We start from the raw sequence: 18,671 nt of genomic DNA, 5'->3' as shown, positions 1-18,671 counted from the left end.
GTTTCGAAGAAAAGGAATATCAAACGGAGTCCAAACGGAATGAAACCTTCGGGAACGTGATTTTCTCACCGAACAAGATCCAGGAGACTTGGACCCTACGTCAAGAAACAGAGGAGGCTACGAGGTAGGGGGCGCGCCTACCCCCCAGGCACGCCCTCCACCCTCGTGGGCCCCCTGTTGCTCCACTGACGTACTCCTTCCTCCTATATATACCTACGTACCCCCAAATGATCAGATATGGAACCAAAACCCTAATTCCATCGTCGTAACTTTCTGTATCCATGAGATCCCATCTTGGGGCCTGTTCCGGAGCTCCGCCGGAGGGGGCATCCATCACGGAGGGCTTCTACATCAACACCATAGCCTCTCCGATGAAGTGTGAGTAGTTTACCTCAGACCTTCGGGTCCATAGTTATTAGCTAGATGGCTTCTTCTCTCTTTTTGGATCTCAATACAATGTTCTCCCCCTCTCTTGTGGAGATCTATTCGATGTAATCTTCTTTTTGCGGTGTGTTTGTTGAGACCGATGAATTGTGGGTTTATGATCAAGACTATCTATGAACAATATTTGAATCTTCTCTGAATTATTTTATGTGTGATTGGTTATCTTTGCAAGTCTCTTCGAATTATCAGTTTGGTTTGGCCTACTAGATTGATCTTTCTTGCAATGGGAGAAGTGCTTAGCTTTGGGTTCAATCTTGCGGTGTCCTTTCCCAGTGACAGTAGGGGCAGCAAGGCACGTATTGTATTGTTGCCATCAAGGATAACAAGATGGGGTTTTTATCATATTGCATGAATCTATCCCTCTACATCATGTCATCTTGCTTAAGGCGTTACTCTGTTTTCATGAACTTAATACTCTAGATGCATGCTGGATAGCGGTCGATGAGTGGAGTAATAGTAGTAGATGTAGGCAGGAGTCGGTCTACTTGTTTCGGACATGATGCGTATATACATGATCATACCTAGATATTCTCATAACTATGCTCAATTCTATCAATTGCTCAACAGTAATTCGTTCACCCACCGTAAAATACTTATGCTCTTGAGAGAAGCCACTAGTGAAACCTATGGCCCCCGGGTCTATCTTCATCATATTAATCTTCCAATACTTAGTTATTTCCTTTGCCTTTTTACTTTGCTTTTATTTTACTTTACATCTTTATCACAAAAATACCAAAAATATTATCTTATCATATCTATCAGATCTCACTCTCGTAAGTGACCGTGAAGGGATCGACAACCCCTTATCGCGTTGGTTGCGAGGAGTTATTTGTTTTGTGCAGGTACTAGGGACACGCGCGCAACCTCCTACTAGATTGATACCTTGGTTCTCGATAACTGAGGGAAATACTTATGCTACTTTGCTGCATCATCATTTCCTCTTCAAGGAAATCCAATGCAGTGCTCAAGAGGTAGCACATAACATTGGCCTAAGAAAAATCTGGTGTATTCAGTGTGAGAAGTGCGTACCGTTTGGCTTCGGATGATCTTCATAATGGGCCCGTGACCTCCTCAAGCCACCACCCGGACGGCCGGCGTGACGGTTGGAAGGCCCTATGGTCTTGCAGTGCACCGCCAAAGGTATTGAGCTTCGGTTGGAGCCTAGCAAATAATTCCCTTGCTACGTGGTGCAACAAAAACAAACGAAAGTTGGAACCCAGTGCCTTATGTCCTATATGCAGCGCATGTGAGGAAGACTCTTTCCATACATTCTGTAGTTGTATAAATGCAAGAACACTATGGCGGGCAATGGCTTCAGAATGGACTTTACCTGATGTTGTATCGATCAAGCCCACTGGTCCAGATTGGTTTATTCAGCTGCTTTGTGAGTTAGATGAATCAACAAGGGTTCGACTTCTTATGCTCTTCTAGAGAATCTGGTATGTTCAAAATGAGATAGTGCACTCAAAGCCCGCCCCCTGTGGATGTCTCTGTCAGGTTTCTATCCAGCTATCTATCCTCCTTACAGTCTGTTGCAACATGCCCAAATGATGATCATATTAAGGGAAAATCCCCAGTTCAATTCTGCTACCCACTGGTAATACGCACATCCGATAATACTACTACCCCTGTCCCTTGGTCACCTCCTGCTGCTGGACGTGTTAAACTAAATACAGATGGCTCCATATTGGATGGGGTTGGTGGTACAGGTATGATACTTCATGACCACTCCGGTGGTATTATTTTCAGCTCATGTAGGCACCTTTTTTCATGTAATGATGTGTTGGAGGCTGAGATTTTAGCTATCCGGGAGGGACTCATGCTAGCCCTACAGTGGAGCAATCTACCAATTGACATTGAAAGTGACAATTTGGAGGCTGTGAATATGTTGAAGAGTGGAGACACAAATAGATGAAGATACACATTTCTTGTTAGAGAGATAAAAGAAAACATGTCCGAACGTAGTTCTTGTATTACTCACATCCGTCGTGGTTGTAATTCCTCTAGTCATGTTTTGGCAAACTTTGGGAGGACTCAAGGCCGAACTGCTGTATGGCTTGGGTCGGGACCAGAGGTCGTTTTAGACGCTGTTAAGCGTGATTGTACTTTGATTAAGTAATACAAGAATTATTTCCGCAAAAAAGCGCAAATATGTTTTTGAACACTAGAAGGGCCTTCAAGGAACCAACACTATTATATTAAAATAGAGAGCAGTTATATTTTCCAGCAGAAACATAAAATTACCCTAGCCCCTGACTTCTGCATGACGGACTTGTTAGGGAAGGTAGTAATTTCAAAAAAAAATCCTACGCACATGCAAGATCATGGTGATGCATAGCAATGAGAGGGAAGAGTATCGTCCACGTACCCTCGTAGACCGTAAGCGGAAGCGTTATGAGAATGCGGTTGATGTAGTCGAACGTCTTCACGACCCGACCGATCCAAGTACCGAACGCACGACACCTCCGAGTTCAGCACATGTTCAGCTCGATAACGTCCCACGAACTCCGATCCAGCAGAGCTTCACGGGAGAGTTCCGTCAGCACGACGGCGTGATGACGGTGATGATGTTGCTACCGACGCAGGGCTTCACCTAAGCACTGCTACGATATGATCGAGGTGGATTCTGGTGGAGGGGGTCACCGCACACGGCTAAGGGATCAATGATCAACTTGTGTGTCCTAGGGTGCCCTCCTGCCCCCGTATATAAAGGAGCAAGGGGGAGGCCGGCCGGCCCCTGTAGGGCGCGCCAGGAGGAGTCCTCCTCCTAGTAGGAGTAGGACTCCCCTTTCCTACTCCTACTAGGAGGAGGAAAGGAAGGGGGAAGGGGTGAAGGAAGGAGAGGGAGGAAAGGAAGAAAGGGGGGCCACCCCCTAGTCCAATTCGGTTTGGGCTAGGGGGGCCGCGCGCCCTGCCTCCTCTCTTCCACCACTTGGCCCATGAGGCCCAATACTTCTTCCCCGTATTCCCGTAACTCCTCGGTACTCTGAAAAATACTTGAATCATTCGGAACCTTTCCGATGTCCGAATATAGTCGTCCAATATATCGATCTTTACGTCTCGACCATTTCGAGACTCCTCGTCATGTCCCCGATCTCATCCGGGACTCCGAACTATCTTCGGTACATCAAATCACATAAACTCATAATACCGATCGTCACCGAACGTTAAGTGTGCGGACCCTACCGGTTCGAGAACTATGTAGACATGACCGAGACACGTCTCCAGTCAATAACCAATAGCGGAACCTGGATGTTCATATTGGCTCCTACATATTCTACGAAGATCTTTATCGGTCAAACCGCATAACAACATACGTTGTTCCCTTTGTCATCGGTATGTTACTTGCCCGAGATTCGATCGTGGTATCTCAATACCTAGTTCAATCTTGTTACCGGCAAGTCTCTTGCTCGTTCCGTAATGCACTATCCCGCAACTAACTCATTAGTTGCATTACTTGCAAGGCTTATAGTGATGTGCATTACCGAGAGGGCCCAGAGATACCTCTCCGACAATCGGAGTGACAAATCCTAATCTCGATCTATGCCAACTCAACAAGTACCATCGGAGACACCTGTAGAGCATATTTATAATCACCTAGTTACGTTGTGATGTTTGGTAGCACACAAAGTGTTCCTCCGGTAATCGGGAGTTGCATAATCTCATAGTCATAGGAACATGTATAAGTCATGAAGAAAGCAATAGCAGTAAACTAAAACGATCAAGTGCTAAGCTAACGGAATGGGTCAAGTCAATCACATCATTCTCCTAATGATGTGATCCCGTTTATCAAATGACAACTCATGTCCATGGTTAGAAAACATAATCATCTTTGATCAACGAGCTAGTCAAGTAGAGGAAAATATTTTGTTTGTCTATGTATTCACACATGTATTATGTTTCCGGTTAATACAATTCTAGCATGAATAATAAACATTTATTCAAAAGAAAAGGAACCCTGATAGTGTACATATAGCACATGATTCGGGCCGCCCTCCCGCTCATCATCGTCCACTGAAGATAGGGAGGGGAGGGAGGGTGGATTAGCCGAAGCGTGAGAAGAAGGGCTCGGTCAAGGGGGAAGAACGACACCGAGGCGAGTTGCCACAAGGGGCGGGCCTTCACTCTTGGACATGTATAATCACACCTATAATACCTACAGGTTTGTTGAAACTCATAATGTTTGACCACGTTTCTACAAATTTGAATTTGCCTTTTGGACCCCTTCTGTTTGCAGTTTTCGTACATCACGCGGATCCCGAAATTACTTTTTGAAACCCTTTGAGGTGATAAATAGCATCTAGGTCTGCATGCATGATATCTTTGCTGACTTTTTCTACACTTTCCAATCTAAAAAAATATTTTCCTCTCAAAAATAAAAATCTAAACAATATTTTCCTTTTGCGCAGCAGGAGTAGTTACTGCACAAGACTACTCCTTCTAGTAGCTAGCTAGTCAAACAAATCCGTTGAAGCCACTCCTGACGGGACGGGACGTAACGGGAGGAGAGGCGTCGTCGTTCGTTCCCAAGGCTGGCAGTCTGGCACACTGGCACTGGCACGGCCGCAGCTTGTCTTGCGTGAGAAGGAGAGGAGAGGAGGGAATTTTGAAATTCAAGATTCGAACTTCCGTCTTCCTTCCGTTAACTTCCTCCCGTCCCCAGCGCTCCTCTTCCTCTCCTCCCCTCTCCTCTTCATATTGGCACGGCAGGCCTCACACCGTCTCACGAAACTCACTCCTCGCACCGCCTTCTCCCCTCCCCCTTCCTCAACGCCTCCAGCGCAGCGCGGAAAGGAGAGACGCAACGTAACCGACCCCATCAACACCGCCCATGGCGCCGGCGCCGCCCTCGCCGTGCTCGGACCATCCTTTGGACGACGACCTCCACGACCCAGCAGGTACCATACGTCGCTGTCGAACTACTACCTGTCAATCGATCGTTGCGCGGCCCGACGGGTCGATCGTTTCATCCATTCATCCATCCATCGGTGCCTGATAACTCGGCCGCCTTCCGTGCACGCAGGCCCTGAGCAGATGGGCGCGAGGAAGGTGAGGCCGCCGGCGCCTGTGCAAGCTCGGCGACATCTCCGAGGACGACGACCAGCCCGACGCTGCCAGCTAGGAGACGGAGGAGCCCAGCGGGGTATTTCTGGACTGCGGAGACGACAAGGACGCGACGGACCAGGAGGAGGAAGACCACCGCGGCACCGACACGGAGGAGTGGGAGGAGGCGGAGGAGGAGGAAGACCACCACGACACTGACACGGAGGAGTGGGAGGAGGAGGAGGAGGAAGACCAGCACGACACTGACACGGAGGAGTAGGAGGAGGATGACTTCCAGATGGAGGCCCCCGCCGGGAGCGGCAAGCCGCCGTACAGGCTCCCTGCAAGGGTGTTCAAGATGTTGTACGCCTACCAGCGTGAGGGGCTCAGCTGGCTCTGGTCTCTGCATTGCAGGGAAACCGGTGGAATCCTGGGGGACGACATGGGACTTGGCAAGACGATGCAGGTCCCTCCCTCTAACCCTTTGACATTGATACATTTTCCTCCTTGAAGCAATTATCAGTTAATTAGTCGATTATAACTTGTATCAATCTCACCATCATTGGCTCTGTTTCACCCTTAATTGTACTCCTGCTTAGTGTTAGGAAGGATCAGGGGAGCCTTTGCCCTACTTGTTTCAATCGCTTATGGCTCTCTTACTGTTAGATTAGAAGATTCTTGTGGATATTTGCTGCTGCTAGTTAGACTGCAGAAATTACTCTGAAAAGAGCTGCATCTTTAGTTTCTGCATTTAAGGGACTGAAACCAATTAGTATATGTCATCTGACACAAGGATAAATTTTAACTTGGAATGGTACTGTAACGCTCCACAGCTTCCTATGTTCTCATCTAGATTGCTTAACTTTTAAGCATATATAGAAAGATTGGAGAGAATGGATGTTCAGCACCCGGGTGCCCCGGTACCCTGCTATCGCGACCATCATGCAAAGCCCAGCTCATTGGGATCTGCACCATTGCATGTACCACAGTTTGATTAGCGGGCCTAGAAAATCGTTAAGCGGGGAGCCTGGAATTATTGATTGCAGGCAGATTCCATCGGCTAGAGATGGGACTCCTAGCTAGGGCACTGTTGTTTATAGGCAGATTCAACCAGCCACCAGGACCTGTCACTTCCTGGCCATAGCCCATGATTCAAATAAGCGAAAGGACCTCACAGGTCAGAGTCTCTCATGAGCATGAAGCTCGAAGCGGTCCTCTCCGTTTGGGATCAGTCTGAATTTGATGGATTCATTTTTCTGGGTCACCTATCCCACACGTCCAATCAATTCTCTTTTCTTTTACGAGGGATAAATTGGTCTTGTTCTCTAACTGTAAATTCTAAGCCGGTGTGACTTTTCTCAAATCTTACAGAACCAGGCGTACAGGATAAGCCTCATCTGAACGAGCTGTCATTCGAAATAGACTCGTCACCGCTTTCTCTCATTAGAAAATAGGCTGGTCAGAAGTAGGTACCTGGGCCTGTATCCCTAGAAAAAGCTAGCTAGTACCTGTACCTACAGCTCCCTGTATCCTAGCAGGCTAGCACGCACCCGCACCGCTGCTAAATGAGTCTGCTGCCACAGCTTGCTTATTCTGCAAATCGTCTGCTGATGGTCAGACTGAAGCACGAATCTCAACAGAACTCGACGGGCCTGATAAGAGGGTGTCGGGAGTCCCGGGAGCTATCACATATTTCCCAAAGATTGGACAGTATATTATTAGTTCCTTCTTCTTTTTTTACAGCTACTCTGGTTCCAACCTAGATGCTCGTGACTTTGAGCTTGAACATGCCTTCAAGGTTTGGTTTGATTTAGTTTTCCAGCATAATTGTCCCCTGCTGGTCAATCATATGGTCGCCTTATTATCCGAACCGTCAATTTCAAACAGAGAAACATTTTCGCATAAGAAGCTTCATTTAAAGGAATACATAGCTAATAGCTTGTTCTTTCAAGATATTTTGTGAGTTACATCAGCTATTTACTGTCTTCTTACAGGAAGGGGGTATCCTGTTGACAACGTATGATATTGCCCGGATCAACTATAGGCTGATAATAGGAGACTTCTATAATGATGCTGATGACGAGGAAGAGGGGAAGATTTGGGAATTATGTTGTTCTTGACGAGGCACATTTTATCAAGAACCCCAAGACACAAAGAGCCCAAAGCCTATTTGAAATACCTTGTGTCCATCGGATTGCCATCAGTGGAACGCCTATACAAAATAACTTGAAGGTACCACCTAGCTGAAATTCCTAAAGAACTTGTACTTTACATGCTCCTATATATGTTGTCCTCCTATTACCAATGCAAATAAGCATGCGTACTCTTGCAGGAAATGTGGGCTCTGTTCTCTTTTTGTTGCCCGGAAGTCTTGGGTGATAAGCAAGAGTAATTTGCCCACTCTCCTATTTTCCTGCATTAGTGATACTGCCTTGCTTTGCACCATCTAGTGTTATTTAACTTATTTATCTGTCTACATTTTGGCAGGTTCAGAACATTGTATGAATTGCCTATCAATCGAGGAAATGACAAGACTGCTAGCAACCGAGCCAAGCATGTAGGCTCAAATGTAGCAAAGGTACCTTTCTTATTTCTGCGTTTGTGTCCAAGAGATATGTAATACCCAACCTATTTGTTGTTGTTATTGTGGTGAGCAAGTTAGTGTCTCTGTGCTATAAACAGTCATCATGTTTGATATATTGCAATATGTGCAATGGCATTACTTCTTGTCATTATGATTCTGTTGAGAAATTACATTTTCATCCATACATTAGCTAAGTAGTAATTTCATCTGATTTGACATGTGAAAGCAGTTGCATAACTGAACTGCATTCAAATTTCATATAAGCGCATGTCCACTTCTAGTTGACCCATGAGAGGGCAAGCAAGATAGATTAAGCCATCTAAATTTGTCGCATTACATTGTGGAAATGTTTACTCATCCTTTCGGATGATAACTTGGAGCCAAATGAACTAAACAAATTATATTGTTTGTTCATACTTGACTTTGTTCATAGGAATTAAGGGAACGTATAAAGCCATATTTCTTGCGACGTATGAAAAATGAAGTATCTCTTGAGACTGGTTTGACAGATGATAAACAGCTTCCGAAGAAGAATGAGCTAATTATTTGGCTGAAATTAACAGATTGCCAGGTATAATTTTTTATGTCATTGACGCAAAACTGGTCGAGTAATTGGCAAATGATGATTTTGCAATTTGTCTATCTTTTGGCGCAGAGGCAACTATATAAAGCATTTCTGATCTCTGAGCTAGTTCATTTAGCATCTCAAGGAAATCCCTTGGCTGCTCTCATGGTAAGCATAAGCTTCAAAGCCTTTTCTGTACACCTTTTTTTCTACCTTTTGTTATCTTGTTGTTCACATGTAGCCCTTTAGTTCTCGTCAGGTGTGCTCATCGTATACTCTCTTCATCATTTATTATTAAACTTGCATACTGACTAACTATTCTTTGTTATTCCCAAGACAATAGTTTTCTCTTAGTATTAATCATTTTCATTGGCTCCGAACTAAACAAAAATACACCATATAAAATGAAATGGAGGGATTATATTTTGTATGGGAGGCAGCAATTGTAATTTTATCGCCTTAATTTATCTTCTTTTTGTGCACGTTCTTTGGTGCATTTATGCTTGTTTCATGTTTTTCCTTCTCTTAAATAGGTATTGAAGAAAATATGTAATAACCCACTCATATTGACCAAGAGAGCTGCTGAGGACATCCTAGAAGGCATGGACGGAATGTCAAATAATCAGGATATGTTTATGGCTGAAAATATGGTCATGAACCTTGCAGATATGGCTCATGCTGATGATGCACTGCAAGCAGATCAAGAAGTCTCATGCAAGTTATCTTTTATGTCCGTGTTGGTAAGCATTCCAAAATATATGTCAAGTTATCTCTGATGTATATTACTCCCTCCGTCCAAAAATAACTGTCTAAACTTTAGTATAACTTAGTACTCCCTCCATTCCACAATGTAGTGCTTCCTCTATCCTCGTGCTTAAACTTTGACCATAAGTTTAACTACCAAGACCGATTATGGCGGGAGCAAAATTATATCAGTGAATTCGTATTCGAAAGAAGTTTTCAATTATATATTTTTTTTCTCCTGCCGCAGTTGGTCTCGTTGGTTAAATTTATGGTCAAAGTTGGACCTCGGGAAGCGCGGGCTAAGAGACACTTGTGTGATGAAATGAGAGAGAGAGAGAGAGAGAGAAGTGTGTGCTCTGAAGAAGAGCTGCAGAGCAGACAGACCATCAACGAGAGTCAATGGGCACTTGTGTGAGCACATGCTACCCCTGCTTGTCCTCCCCTCCCACTACAGGCGACGACCACCCATTGTCCTCGTCCGGCGGCTCTCCGACTCCGGGCGCCACCACCGTGCACCCGCTCCCGCTCGCTTCCGGTTCTCCCACGCCCGCTGCTTCCTCCACATCAACCTCCTCCTCCTCCTTCTCCTCGATGTCGGCCGCAAGCTCATCCATCTCCATGGCCAACACCACCACCACCACCTCCTCCTCCTCGACTACCACTAGTTATTCCTCGCCGTCGTTGTCGTCGGAGCCCCGCTTCTCGGCCGAGTTCCTCAAGGCGCGCGCTTGCAGGGACATAGACGTGGAGATGGAGGTCGTGGTGCTCGACCCCAACATCAACAGCAACGAAAAGAAGAGGAAGAAGCTCTCCCCTGCCTCCGCCGCTCCGCGTCCGTCCTCGCCAAGAACGCCTCCAGCTCTATCCGTGGGCAAGTCACCAAGGAAGGACAAGCCTGGGATTGGCAAAATCAACGGCCGCCGCACAAGCACAACTCCGACGACGGCGGCGAGGCGCGTGTGGCCGCTAACCCCTCGGGTGTCGCCTGCGGGGGCAGGAGGCTCGGCGTCGGCGTCCTGCGGGAGGAATAGGCCTTCTTCGCCTTCGTGCCGATCGGCGGATTCAGCTGGGAGGAGGAAGAGCGCCAGGCCAACGGCGGCCGGCGGCGGCGGTGGCGGAGAATTGGTAGATGACCTCAACAACCCCGTCATATCCATGGATTGCTTCATCTTCCTCTGATCCCATCTCATCTCGCACCATGCATCTACTGTGATTGTGCTAAATGTGTGTCCATTCATTTTGTTTTCCTTTTCTTTGGTGTGCTTTTTACATGTACACTAGTAGTAACATGTCTTATTGTGGTTTGCTGTCACCTAGAGTATATGTGTGTAATTAATTAGTAGAATTGTTCTTCCTATATCTTTAAACATGATTGATTGATTGATAATGTTGTCTCGTCTTTTTTCCAGTTCCATTCTGCTCTCCCTGTCGGGAAATGTTCTCTTCAAGCCAGACTTTACTAGTAGTTGCTCATAGTCCATCTAGATTATTTGATTTGATGCAGAAAAAGAACCCAAAAATCGAGCTGGCTATTGTAGAACAAGCAGGCAACTAACACCTCAGAGATTTTCTTTATGCAGAGAAACAAAAAGCACAGCACATGACAACTTGATGCCAGATAGAACTAAAAAAACAAACTGATTATTTGGACAAACAATGAAATCAAATGTACTGTCATCTCTTACTCACATCAATTTTGGAGAAACAATGAAAGCAAATGACTCCAGTTCAAATTCATGGACTTGTGTGAAAAAGGATGCCATAAACCGATGACAACAACACGAGATTAGCAAAAATGATGCTAGAACCACAATGGTCATCTTCGATCACTCCGATAATTTTGTTCGAAACAACATTCAACTAGCATCCATAGTGTTCCATACATTCATCCATAACAGAAAATAGAAGCCCAACCAACAGACATTGGATGCATCCACTTACTGCCGCCATAGAGTTCGACAGAAAAAAAATCACAATCAAATTCAGCAAATATATTAGCTATTTTGGCTGGTCATGAGCTAGCGGCCGCCAAGAGTTCATCCCGGCCTTTGCATACTAGGATGCACATAGCCAAAACGAGCAACGATTCAGCATGTCGCTTCCGTGGACGACGACTCGGCGATCACCGTCAGCTTTTCATCATCCAAATCATGTGTCTTGTCTCCACAGTTAGGCACCAGCCTCGACTCGAGTGTCTGCCAGCCACAAAATACACTCTTCTTAGCTCATTGTAGATAGGCAAAAGTACATTGTTCTTTGAGAAACTGAAGGAGACGTACCGTGCTCGCAAGGGTTTTCGACAGCCGGTTGATCTCTTCAGGGATCTCTGAATCGGTGTTGCTTGCCAAGTGTGTTCTAGTAGCGAATTGTTCGTCCTTCGGCTTAGCATGGGCACCCCTACATGATATAAAGTCAAGTTAAGTTTACCCCTGGCAGTGGCTTTTACTACACGGCGATATCCGGTTGTTTAGCTATAGAACATGACACAATGCGCAACACACACTGACCTGTCCAGTGCATCATTCTCACTCAACATCGGCAAGACTTCTGTTTTCGAGAATAGGAGGCTGTGATGGCTCACACCTGTTATTCCTTGTTTCTCCAGAAACTGGATGTGCTCCCTCAGCGACTCATCCCTGGAACATGCAGTACAGGCAGGCAGATTAACTTCTCAGCAAAGAACAGGCTGGTACATTTTTTCTTTGGGTGACCCATCTCATCATTGTTATGAAGAACTATATGTATGACTAATACCTCAACATTTTTGTGTCTATTTTGTGACTGATATGTACTAGGCAATAATTAGAGCCATTTTCATTTCATATGTATGTTTAAGTATATGGAACCTCAAATAGTCGAGTGTTGATATCATCAGAATTAATTGAACAAAAGCAAATGTCTTACATGTCCAGCTGCTGTCCATGCTCTTCTTGCAATTGTTTCTGCGTGATGGAAACAACAAACCCTTGTTCTGGCAGACTAAAAAGCTCTCGAATGTCCTGAAGATATGCAAAAGAATTAGCCATAGTATCCAATACGATATACAGGAAGAGTAAGCAATGACAAGTAACGGTATCACGATAAGTACACTCTTGCTGAAGTAACGCGTCTGTTCTTTCTTCTCCGTGGCTGCCCTAAACAAAGCGCCCTTGAGGACCTGCAAATAACTATTACGTGATTCAAGGAAGTGGGAGTATGGAGGTCTAGAGGTGTCATATGAAAAAGATGGGAGTAAAAAATTTCTATAAGATATTTGAACCTGCAGTTTATATATCTTTTCTTCGACGGTTGCAGATGTCATCAAGCGGTATACAATCACATCTTTGGTCTGTCCAATTCGATAAACACGATCAACTCTCTGATTGTCCGTACTGCAAAAAGGAAGATTGTGTTATGGAATAGAAAACTTGCAGTGACACGCATTCTGTAAAAGCAAAAGTAATGCACTTCATGGAATAGAAAACTTGCAGTGACACGCTCTGATTGTCCGTACTGCAGGGTACCTTGGATTCCAAGCAGGATCAACTACTATGACACGAGCTGCCTTGGTGAGTGTAAGTCCAAGACCACCGACTTTTGTGGTCAGTAAAAATATTTGAGCTCTGAGGCCGTCTTGGAAGTCCTGGATACGCAAACGCATAATATTTAACCAACAATATGATGAATCCATGGTACGAAACAAAATAAAAAAGGGAAGCGCGAGCAGGAACCTTCATAATCCTTTCCCTCTCAGAAGTCTCTGTGGTGCCATCCATGCGCAAAAAGTTGTAGCACTCTAGCAATATAGCTTCCTGTTGCAACAATCAAATGCATTACGACAGAGAAAGTGTGTTTTGCCCATAGCTAGGTCCAAACAACACAGAAAATAAGTGAACATCCACGCTTCAAAGCTATTTTCTAAAGCTCATGTTGTCAGACAATTCCTCTCTTGAGTAATTCTACTTCGTTATTGAACAAGACATGAATGTGATATGTCTCTTCTGTTGCATAAAAATCTCTAAAGCCGATCAACTAACAGAGTTATATTGAACAGGACATGAATGTGATGTCTCAACATAATAGTAAGACGTGCACAAATTTTAACAACATTATATTATGTAAGACCATAAATACAACAATGCATACAAAATAATAACTCTAATTTGAATACTATATCACAAAAACACGGCATGCACTCCAGCACAAACAATATTATTTTGTGATACAGAATTCAAATTAGAGTTATTATTTTGTATGCATTGTTGTATTTATGGTCTTACATAATATAATGTTGTTAAAATTTGTGCACGTCTTACTGTTACGTTGAGACATCACATTCATGTCCTGTTCAATATAACTCTGTTAGTTGATCGGCTTTAGAGATTTTTATGCAACAGAAGAGACATATCACATTCATGTCCTGTTCAATAACGAAGTAGAATTACTCGAGAGAGGAATTGTCTGACAACATGAGCTTTAGAAAACAACTTTGAAGCGTGGATGCTCACTTATTTTCTGTGTTGTTTGGACCTAGCTATGGGCGAAACACACTTTCTCTGTCGTAATGCATTTGATTGTTGCAACAGGAAGCTATATTGCTAGAGGGCTACAACTTTTTGCGCATGGATGGCACCACAGAGACTTCCGAGAGGGAAAGGATTGTGAAGGTTCCTGCTTGCGCTTCCCTTTTTTATTTTGTTTCGTACCATGGATTCATCATATTGTTGGTTACATATTATGCGTTTGCGTATCCAGAACTTCCAAGACGGCCTGAGAGCTCAAATATTTTTACTGACCACAAAAGTCGGTGGTCTTGGACTTACACTCACCAAGGCAGCTCGTGTCATAGTAGTTGATCCTGCTTGGAATCCAAGGTACCCTGCAGTACGGACAATCAGAGCGTGTCACTGCAAGTTTTCTATTCCATGAAGTGCATTACTTTTGCTTTTACAGAATGCGTGTCACTGCAAGTTTTCTATTCCATAACACAATCTTCCTTTTTGCAGTACGGACAATCAGAGCGTTGATCGTGTTTATCGAATTGGACAGACCAAAGATGTGATTGTATACCGCTTGATGAGATCTGCAACCGTCGAAGAAAAGATATATAAACTGCAGGTTCAAATATCTTATAGAAATTTTTTACTCCCATCTTTTTCATATGACACCTCTAGACCTCCATACTCCCACTTCCTTGAATCACGTAATAGTTATTTGCAGGTCCTCAAGGGCGCTTTGTTTAGGGCAGCCACGGAGAAGAAAGAACAGACGCGTTACTTCAGCAAGAGTGTACTTATCGTGATACCGTTACTTGTCATTGCTTACTCTTCCTGTATATCGTATTGGATACTATGGCTAATTCTTTTGCATATCTTCAGGACATTCGAGAGCTTTTTAGTCTGCCAGAACAAGGGTTTGCTGTTTCCATCACGCAGAAACAATTGCAAGAAGAGCATGGACAGCAGCTGGACATGTAAGACATTTGCTTTTGTTCAATTAATTCTGATGATATCAACACTCGACTATTTGAGGTTCCATATACTTAAACATACATATGAAATGAAAATGGCTCTAATTATTGCCTAGTACATATCAGTCACAAAATAGACACAAAAATGTTGAGGTATTAGTCATACATATAGTTCTTCATAACAATGATGGTATGGGTCACCCAAAGAAAAAATGTACCGGCCTGTTCTTTGCTGAGAAGTTAATCTGCCTGCCTGTACTGCATGTTCCAGGGATGAGTCGCTGAGGGAGCACATCCAGTTTCTGGAGAAACAAGGAATAACAGGTGTGAGCCATCACAGCCTCCTATTCTCGAAAACAGAAGTCTTGCCGATGTTGAGTGAGAATGATGCACTGGACAGGTCAGTGTGTGTTGCGCATTGTGTCATGTTCTATAGCTAAACAACCGGATATCGCCGTGTAGTAAAAGCCACTGCCAGGGGTAAACTTAACTTGACTTTATATCATGTAGGGGTGCCCATGCTAAGCCGAAGGACGAACGATTCGCTGCTAGAACACACTTGGCAAGCAACACCGATTCAGAGATCCCTGAAGAGATCAACCGGCTGTCGAAAACCCTTGCGAGCACGGTACGTCTCCTTCAGTTTCTCAAAGAACAATGTACTTTTGCCTATCTACAATGAGCTGAGAAGAGTGTATTTTGTGGCTGGCAGACACTCGAGTCGAGGCTGGTGCCTAACTGTGGAGACAAGACACATGATTTGGATGATGAAAAGCTGACAGTGATCGCCGAGTCGTCGTCCACGGAAGCGACATGCTGAATCATTGCTCGTTTTGGCTATGTGCATCCTAGTATGCAAAGGCCGGGATGAACTCTTGGCGGCCGCTAGCTCATGACCAGCCAAAATAGCTAATATATTTGTTGAATTTGATTGCAATTTTTTTTTCTGTCGAACTCTATTGCGGCAGTAAGTGGCTGCATCCAACGTCTGTTGGTTAGGCTTCTATTTTCTGTTATGGATGAATGTATGGAACACTATGGATGCTGGTTGAATGTTGTTTCCAACAAAATTATCGAAGTGATCGAAGATGACCATTGTGGTTCTAGCATCATTTTTGCTAATCTTGTGTTGTTGTCATCGGTTTATGACATCCTTTTTCACACAAGTCCATGAATTTGAACTGGAGTCATTTGCTTTCATTGTTTCTCCAAAATTGATGTGAGTAAGAGATGACAGTACATTTGATTTCATTGTTTGTCCAAATAATCAGTTTGTTTTTTTAGTTCTATCTGGCATCAAGTTGTCATGTGCTATGCTTTTTGTTTCTCTGCATAAAGAAAATCTCTCAGGTGTTAGTTGCCTGCTTGTTCTACATTAGCCAGCTCGATTTTTGGGTTCTTTTTCTGCATCAAATCAAATAATCTAGATGGACTATGAGCAACTACTAGTAAAGTCTGGCTTGAAGAGAACATTTCCCGACAGGGAGAGCAGAATGGAACTGGAAAAAAGACGAGGAGACAACATTATCAATCAATCAATCATGTTTAGAGATATAGGAAGAACAATTCTACTAATTAATTACACGCATATACTCTAGGTGACAGCAAACCACAATAAGACATGTTACTACTAGTGTACATGTAAAAAGCACACCAAAGGAAAGGAAAACAAAATGAATGGACACACATTTAGCACAATCACAGTAGATGCATGGTGCGAGATGAGATGGGATCAGAGGAAGATGAAGCAATCCATGGATATGACGGGGGTGTTGAGGTCATCTACCAATTCTCCGCCACCGCCGCCACCGGCCGCCGTTGGCCTGGCGCACTTCCTCCTCCCAGCTGAATCCGCCGATCGGCACGAAGGCGAAGAAGGCCTCTTCCTCCCGCAGGACGCCGACGCCGAGCCTCCTGCCCCCGCAGGCGGCACCCGAGGGGGAAGCGGCCGCACGCGCCTCGCCGCCGTCGTCGGAGTTGTGCTTGCGCGGCGGCCGTTGATGTTGCCAATGCCAGGCTTGTTCTTCCTTGGTGACTTGACCACGGACAGAGCTGGAGGCATTCTTGGCGAGGACGGACGCGGAGCGGCGGAGGCAGGGGAGAGCTTCTTCCTCTTCTTTTCGTTGCTGTTGATGTTGGGGTCGAGCACCACGACCTCCATCTCCACGTCCGTGTCCCTGCATGCGCGCGCCTTGAGGAACTCGGCCGAGAAGCGGGGCTCCGACGACAACGACGGCGAGGAATAACTAGTGGTAGCCGAGGAGGAGGAGGAGGTGGTGGTGGTGGTGTTGGCCATGGAGATGGATGAGCTTGCGGCCGATATCGAGGAGAAGGAGGAGGAGGTTGATGTGGAGGAAGCGGCGGGCGCGGGAGAACCGGAAGCGAGCGGGAGTGGGTGCACAGTGGTGGCGCCCAGAGTCGGAGAGCCGCCGGACGTGGACAATGGGTGGTCGTCACCGGCGGTGGGAGGGGAGGACGAGCAGGGGTAGCATGTGCTCACACAAGTGCCCATTGACTCTCGCTGATGGTCTGTCTGCTCTGCAGCTCTTCTTCAGAGCTCACACTTCTCTCTCTCTCTCTCTCAAGTTACGAAACTGCCCCTCAATTGAGAGCCACAAGTTGGCGAGGCTAAGAAAATATTGCCACACTTTTTGAGTGTATATAATGTGGGACCCTAATGTGGATTGACTAAGATATGGCTTGAATCAAACACACACCTTGATTAAATTTGCCTAACCTTAGACGTGGCAACCTTATGCAAATTTAGTCTCAAACCGAACAGCCCCATATACTAATCTTGGTCATCAATGCATGGTAAACATTTTCCAGACTTAATTTAGGCAAGATTAGTATAAGATTTGTCCTTAGGTGAGATCAATCTTTTAAAGATACAGAACATGTTAAAAATTATTAAAAAAATAAGAGACACCCATCCATCTTTGATGTACAAGCTCAAAAGGTTTCAGCTCCTAATTCAAACTACATTTAAAGGACCAAAAAAGAAAAAAAAAAGTCAGACGTGAATAATGTCAAAAGCTATTAACTCAAAGCTGACACTATTCATAGTTGAATTTGTCTTTTTCGAATCTCTAATTGTAATCGAGTTTTAAGCTGATTTTTTTGGAATTATAGCCATAACCCGCAGGTATGTTGTAAATTATTTTCAGGATTTTTTGGATTGTTTAAATTTGAAATTTTTGGGTTGATCCTATGATCTCTCCTAGAGGGAAGATTCTATACTAGTCTCCTCCACTTGAGGCGAAATTAGATGCACGCAAGTAAGGACTTCATGTTGCACTTCATTTGATCGAGCTTCCCGTTGCCCTCGAGTGTGACTGGGGAAAGTTATATTTCACTGGTTAAAGTCGCCGCGCTTAAAATAAAACTAGCCATGGCCTTGATCTTGGGGTCGATCTCAACAAAGCACGAGGATCTAGCTCGTGAGATTAGTTAAAGTCGTAGCAATAAAAATAAGATACCATGGTTTCGATCTTGTGGGTTAATCTCAACAATGCATTCGTTGTTTTTTTAAAAAAGGAATATATTAATATCAAATAGATATCAATTACACCCAGTCTCTGCACCAACATGCAGAATGCACACAGCCAGAAAAATAAATAAAAAGAAAAAGAAAAAAAATAAAAAAGACCCTTCCCCGGTGATCAATCACCCGCGGCAGCAGCACTCTAACCACCACCAAAGACAACACCCGGACTATAAAGAAGGTTCTCCAAAAGCAACGCCCACAGGAAGGAAACAATGCACAAGCGTGGTCGTTGCCCGATCAAAGATACAGCCAGAAAATAAAATAAAAAGAAAAATAAAGAAAAGAAAAAAGACCC

The 18,671-nt window shown here is 44.6% G+C and overlaps 2 protein-coding genes and 1 pseudogene across 3 annotated transcripts; 2 read left to right on the top strand and 1 right to left on the bottom strand.

Annotated features, from left to right (window-relative positions):
- Positions 1-5,145: 5,145 nt before the first annotated feature.
- On the top strand, positions 5,146-15,722 carry LOC147991700 (SNF2 domain-containing protein ENL1-like; annotated as a pseudogene). The gene is made up of 19 exons (XR_015613944.1): positions 5,146-5,342; positions 5,468-5,953; positions 7,106-7,285; positions 7,482-7,719; positions 7,820-7,875; positions 7,975-8,065; positions 8,505-8,642; positions 8,727-8,804; positions 9,170-9,403; positions 11,986-12,069; positions 12,293-12,395; positions 13,941-14,026; positions 14,115-14,233; positions 14,366-14,477; positions 14,580-14,648; positions 14,738-14,832; positions 15,101-15,229; positions 15,340-15,457; positions 15,542-15,722. The product of XR_015613944.1 is annotated as an SNF2 domain-containing protein ENL1-like (transcript).
- LOC147991701 (uncharacterized) lies at positions 9,413-12,131 on the top strand. Its single transcript, XM_087539032.1, has one exon. It carries the CDS (start codon positions 9,780-9,782, stop codon positions 10,557-10,559), a length of 780 nt encoding a protein of 259 aa, XP_087395158.1. The 5' UTR covers positions 9,413-9,779; the 3' UTR covers positions 10,560-12,131.
- Positions 15,723-16,133: 411 nt separating the features above from the next.
- LOC147991699 (uncharacterized) lies at positions 16,134-17,341 on the bottom strand. Its single transcript, XM_087538771.1, has 2 exons — positions 16,616-17,341; positions 16,134-16,157 (listed from the first exon to the last, which is right to left on the bottom strand). The coding sequence occupies exons 1-2, from the start codon at positions 17,339-17,341 to the stop codon at positions 16,134-16,136; spliced, it is 750 nt and encodes a 249-aa protein (XP_087394897.1).
- Positions 17,342-18,671: the final 1,330 nt, after the last annotated feature.

The sequence above is a fragment of the Triticum urartu genome, chromosome 1A (genome assembly GCF_056163025.1).
Source record: "Triticum urartu cultivar PI428250 chromosome 1A, HENAU_Tu73, whole genome shotgun sequence".
Lineage (NCBI taxonomy): Eukaryota > Viridiplantae > Streptophyta > Magnoliopsida > Poales > Poaceae > Triticum > Triticum urartu.
The sequence above is the reverse complement of the archived record's forward strand: the minus strand, read 5'-3'. Positions and strand labels throughout refer to the sequence as shown.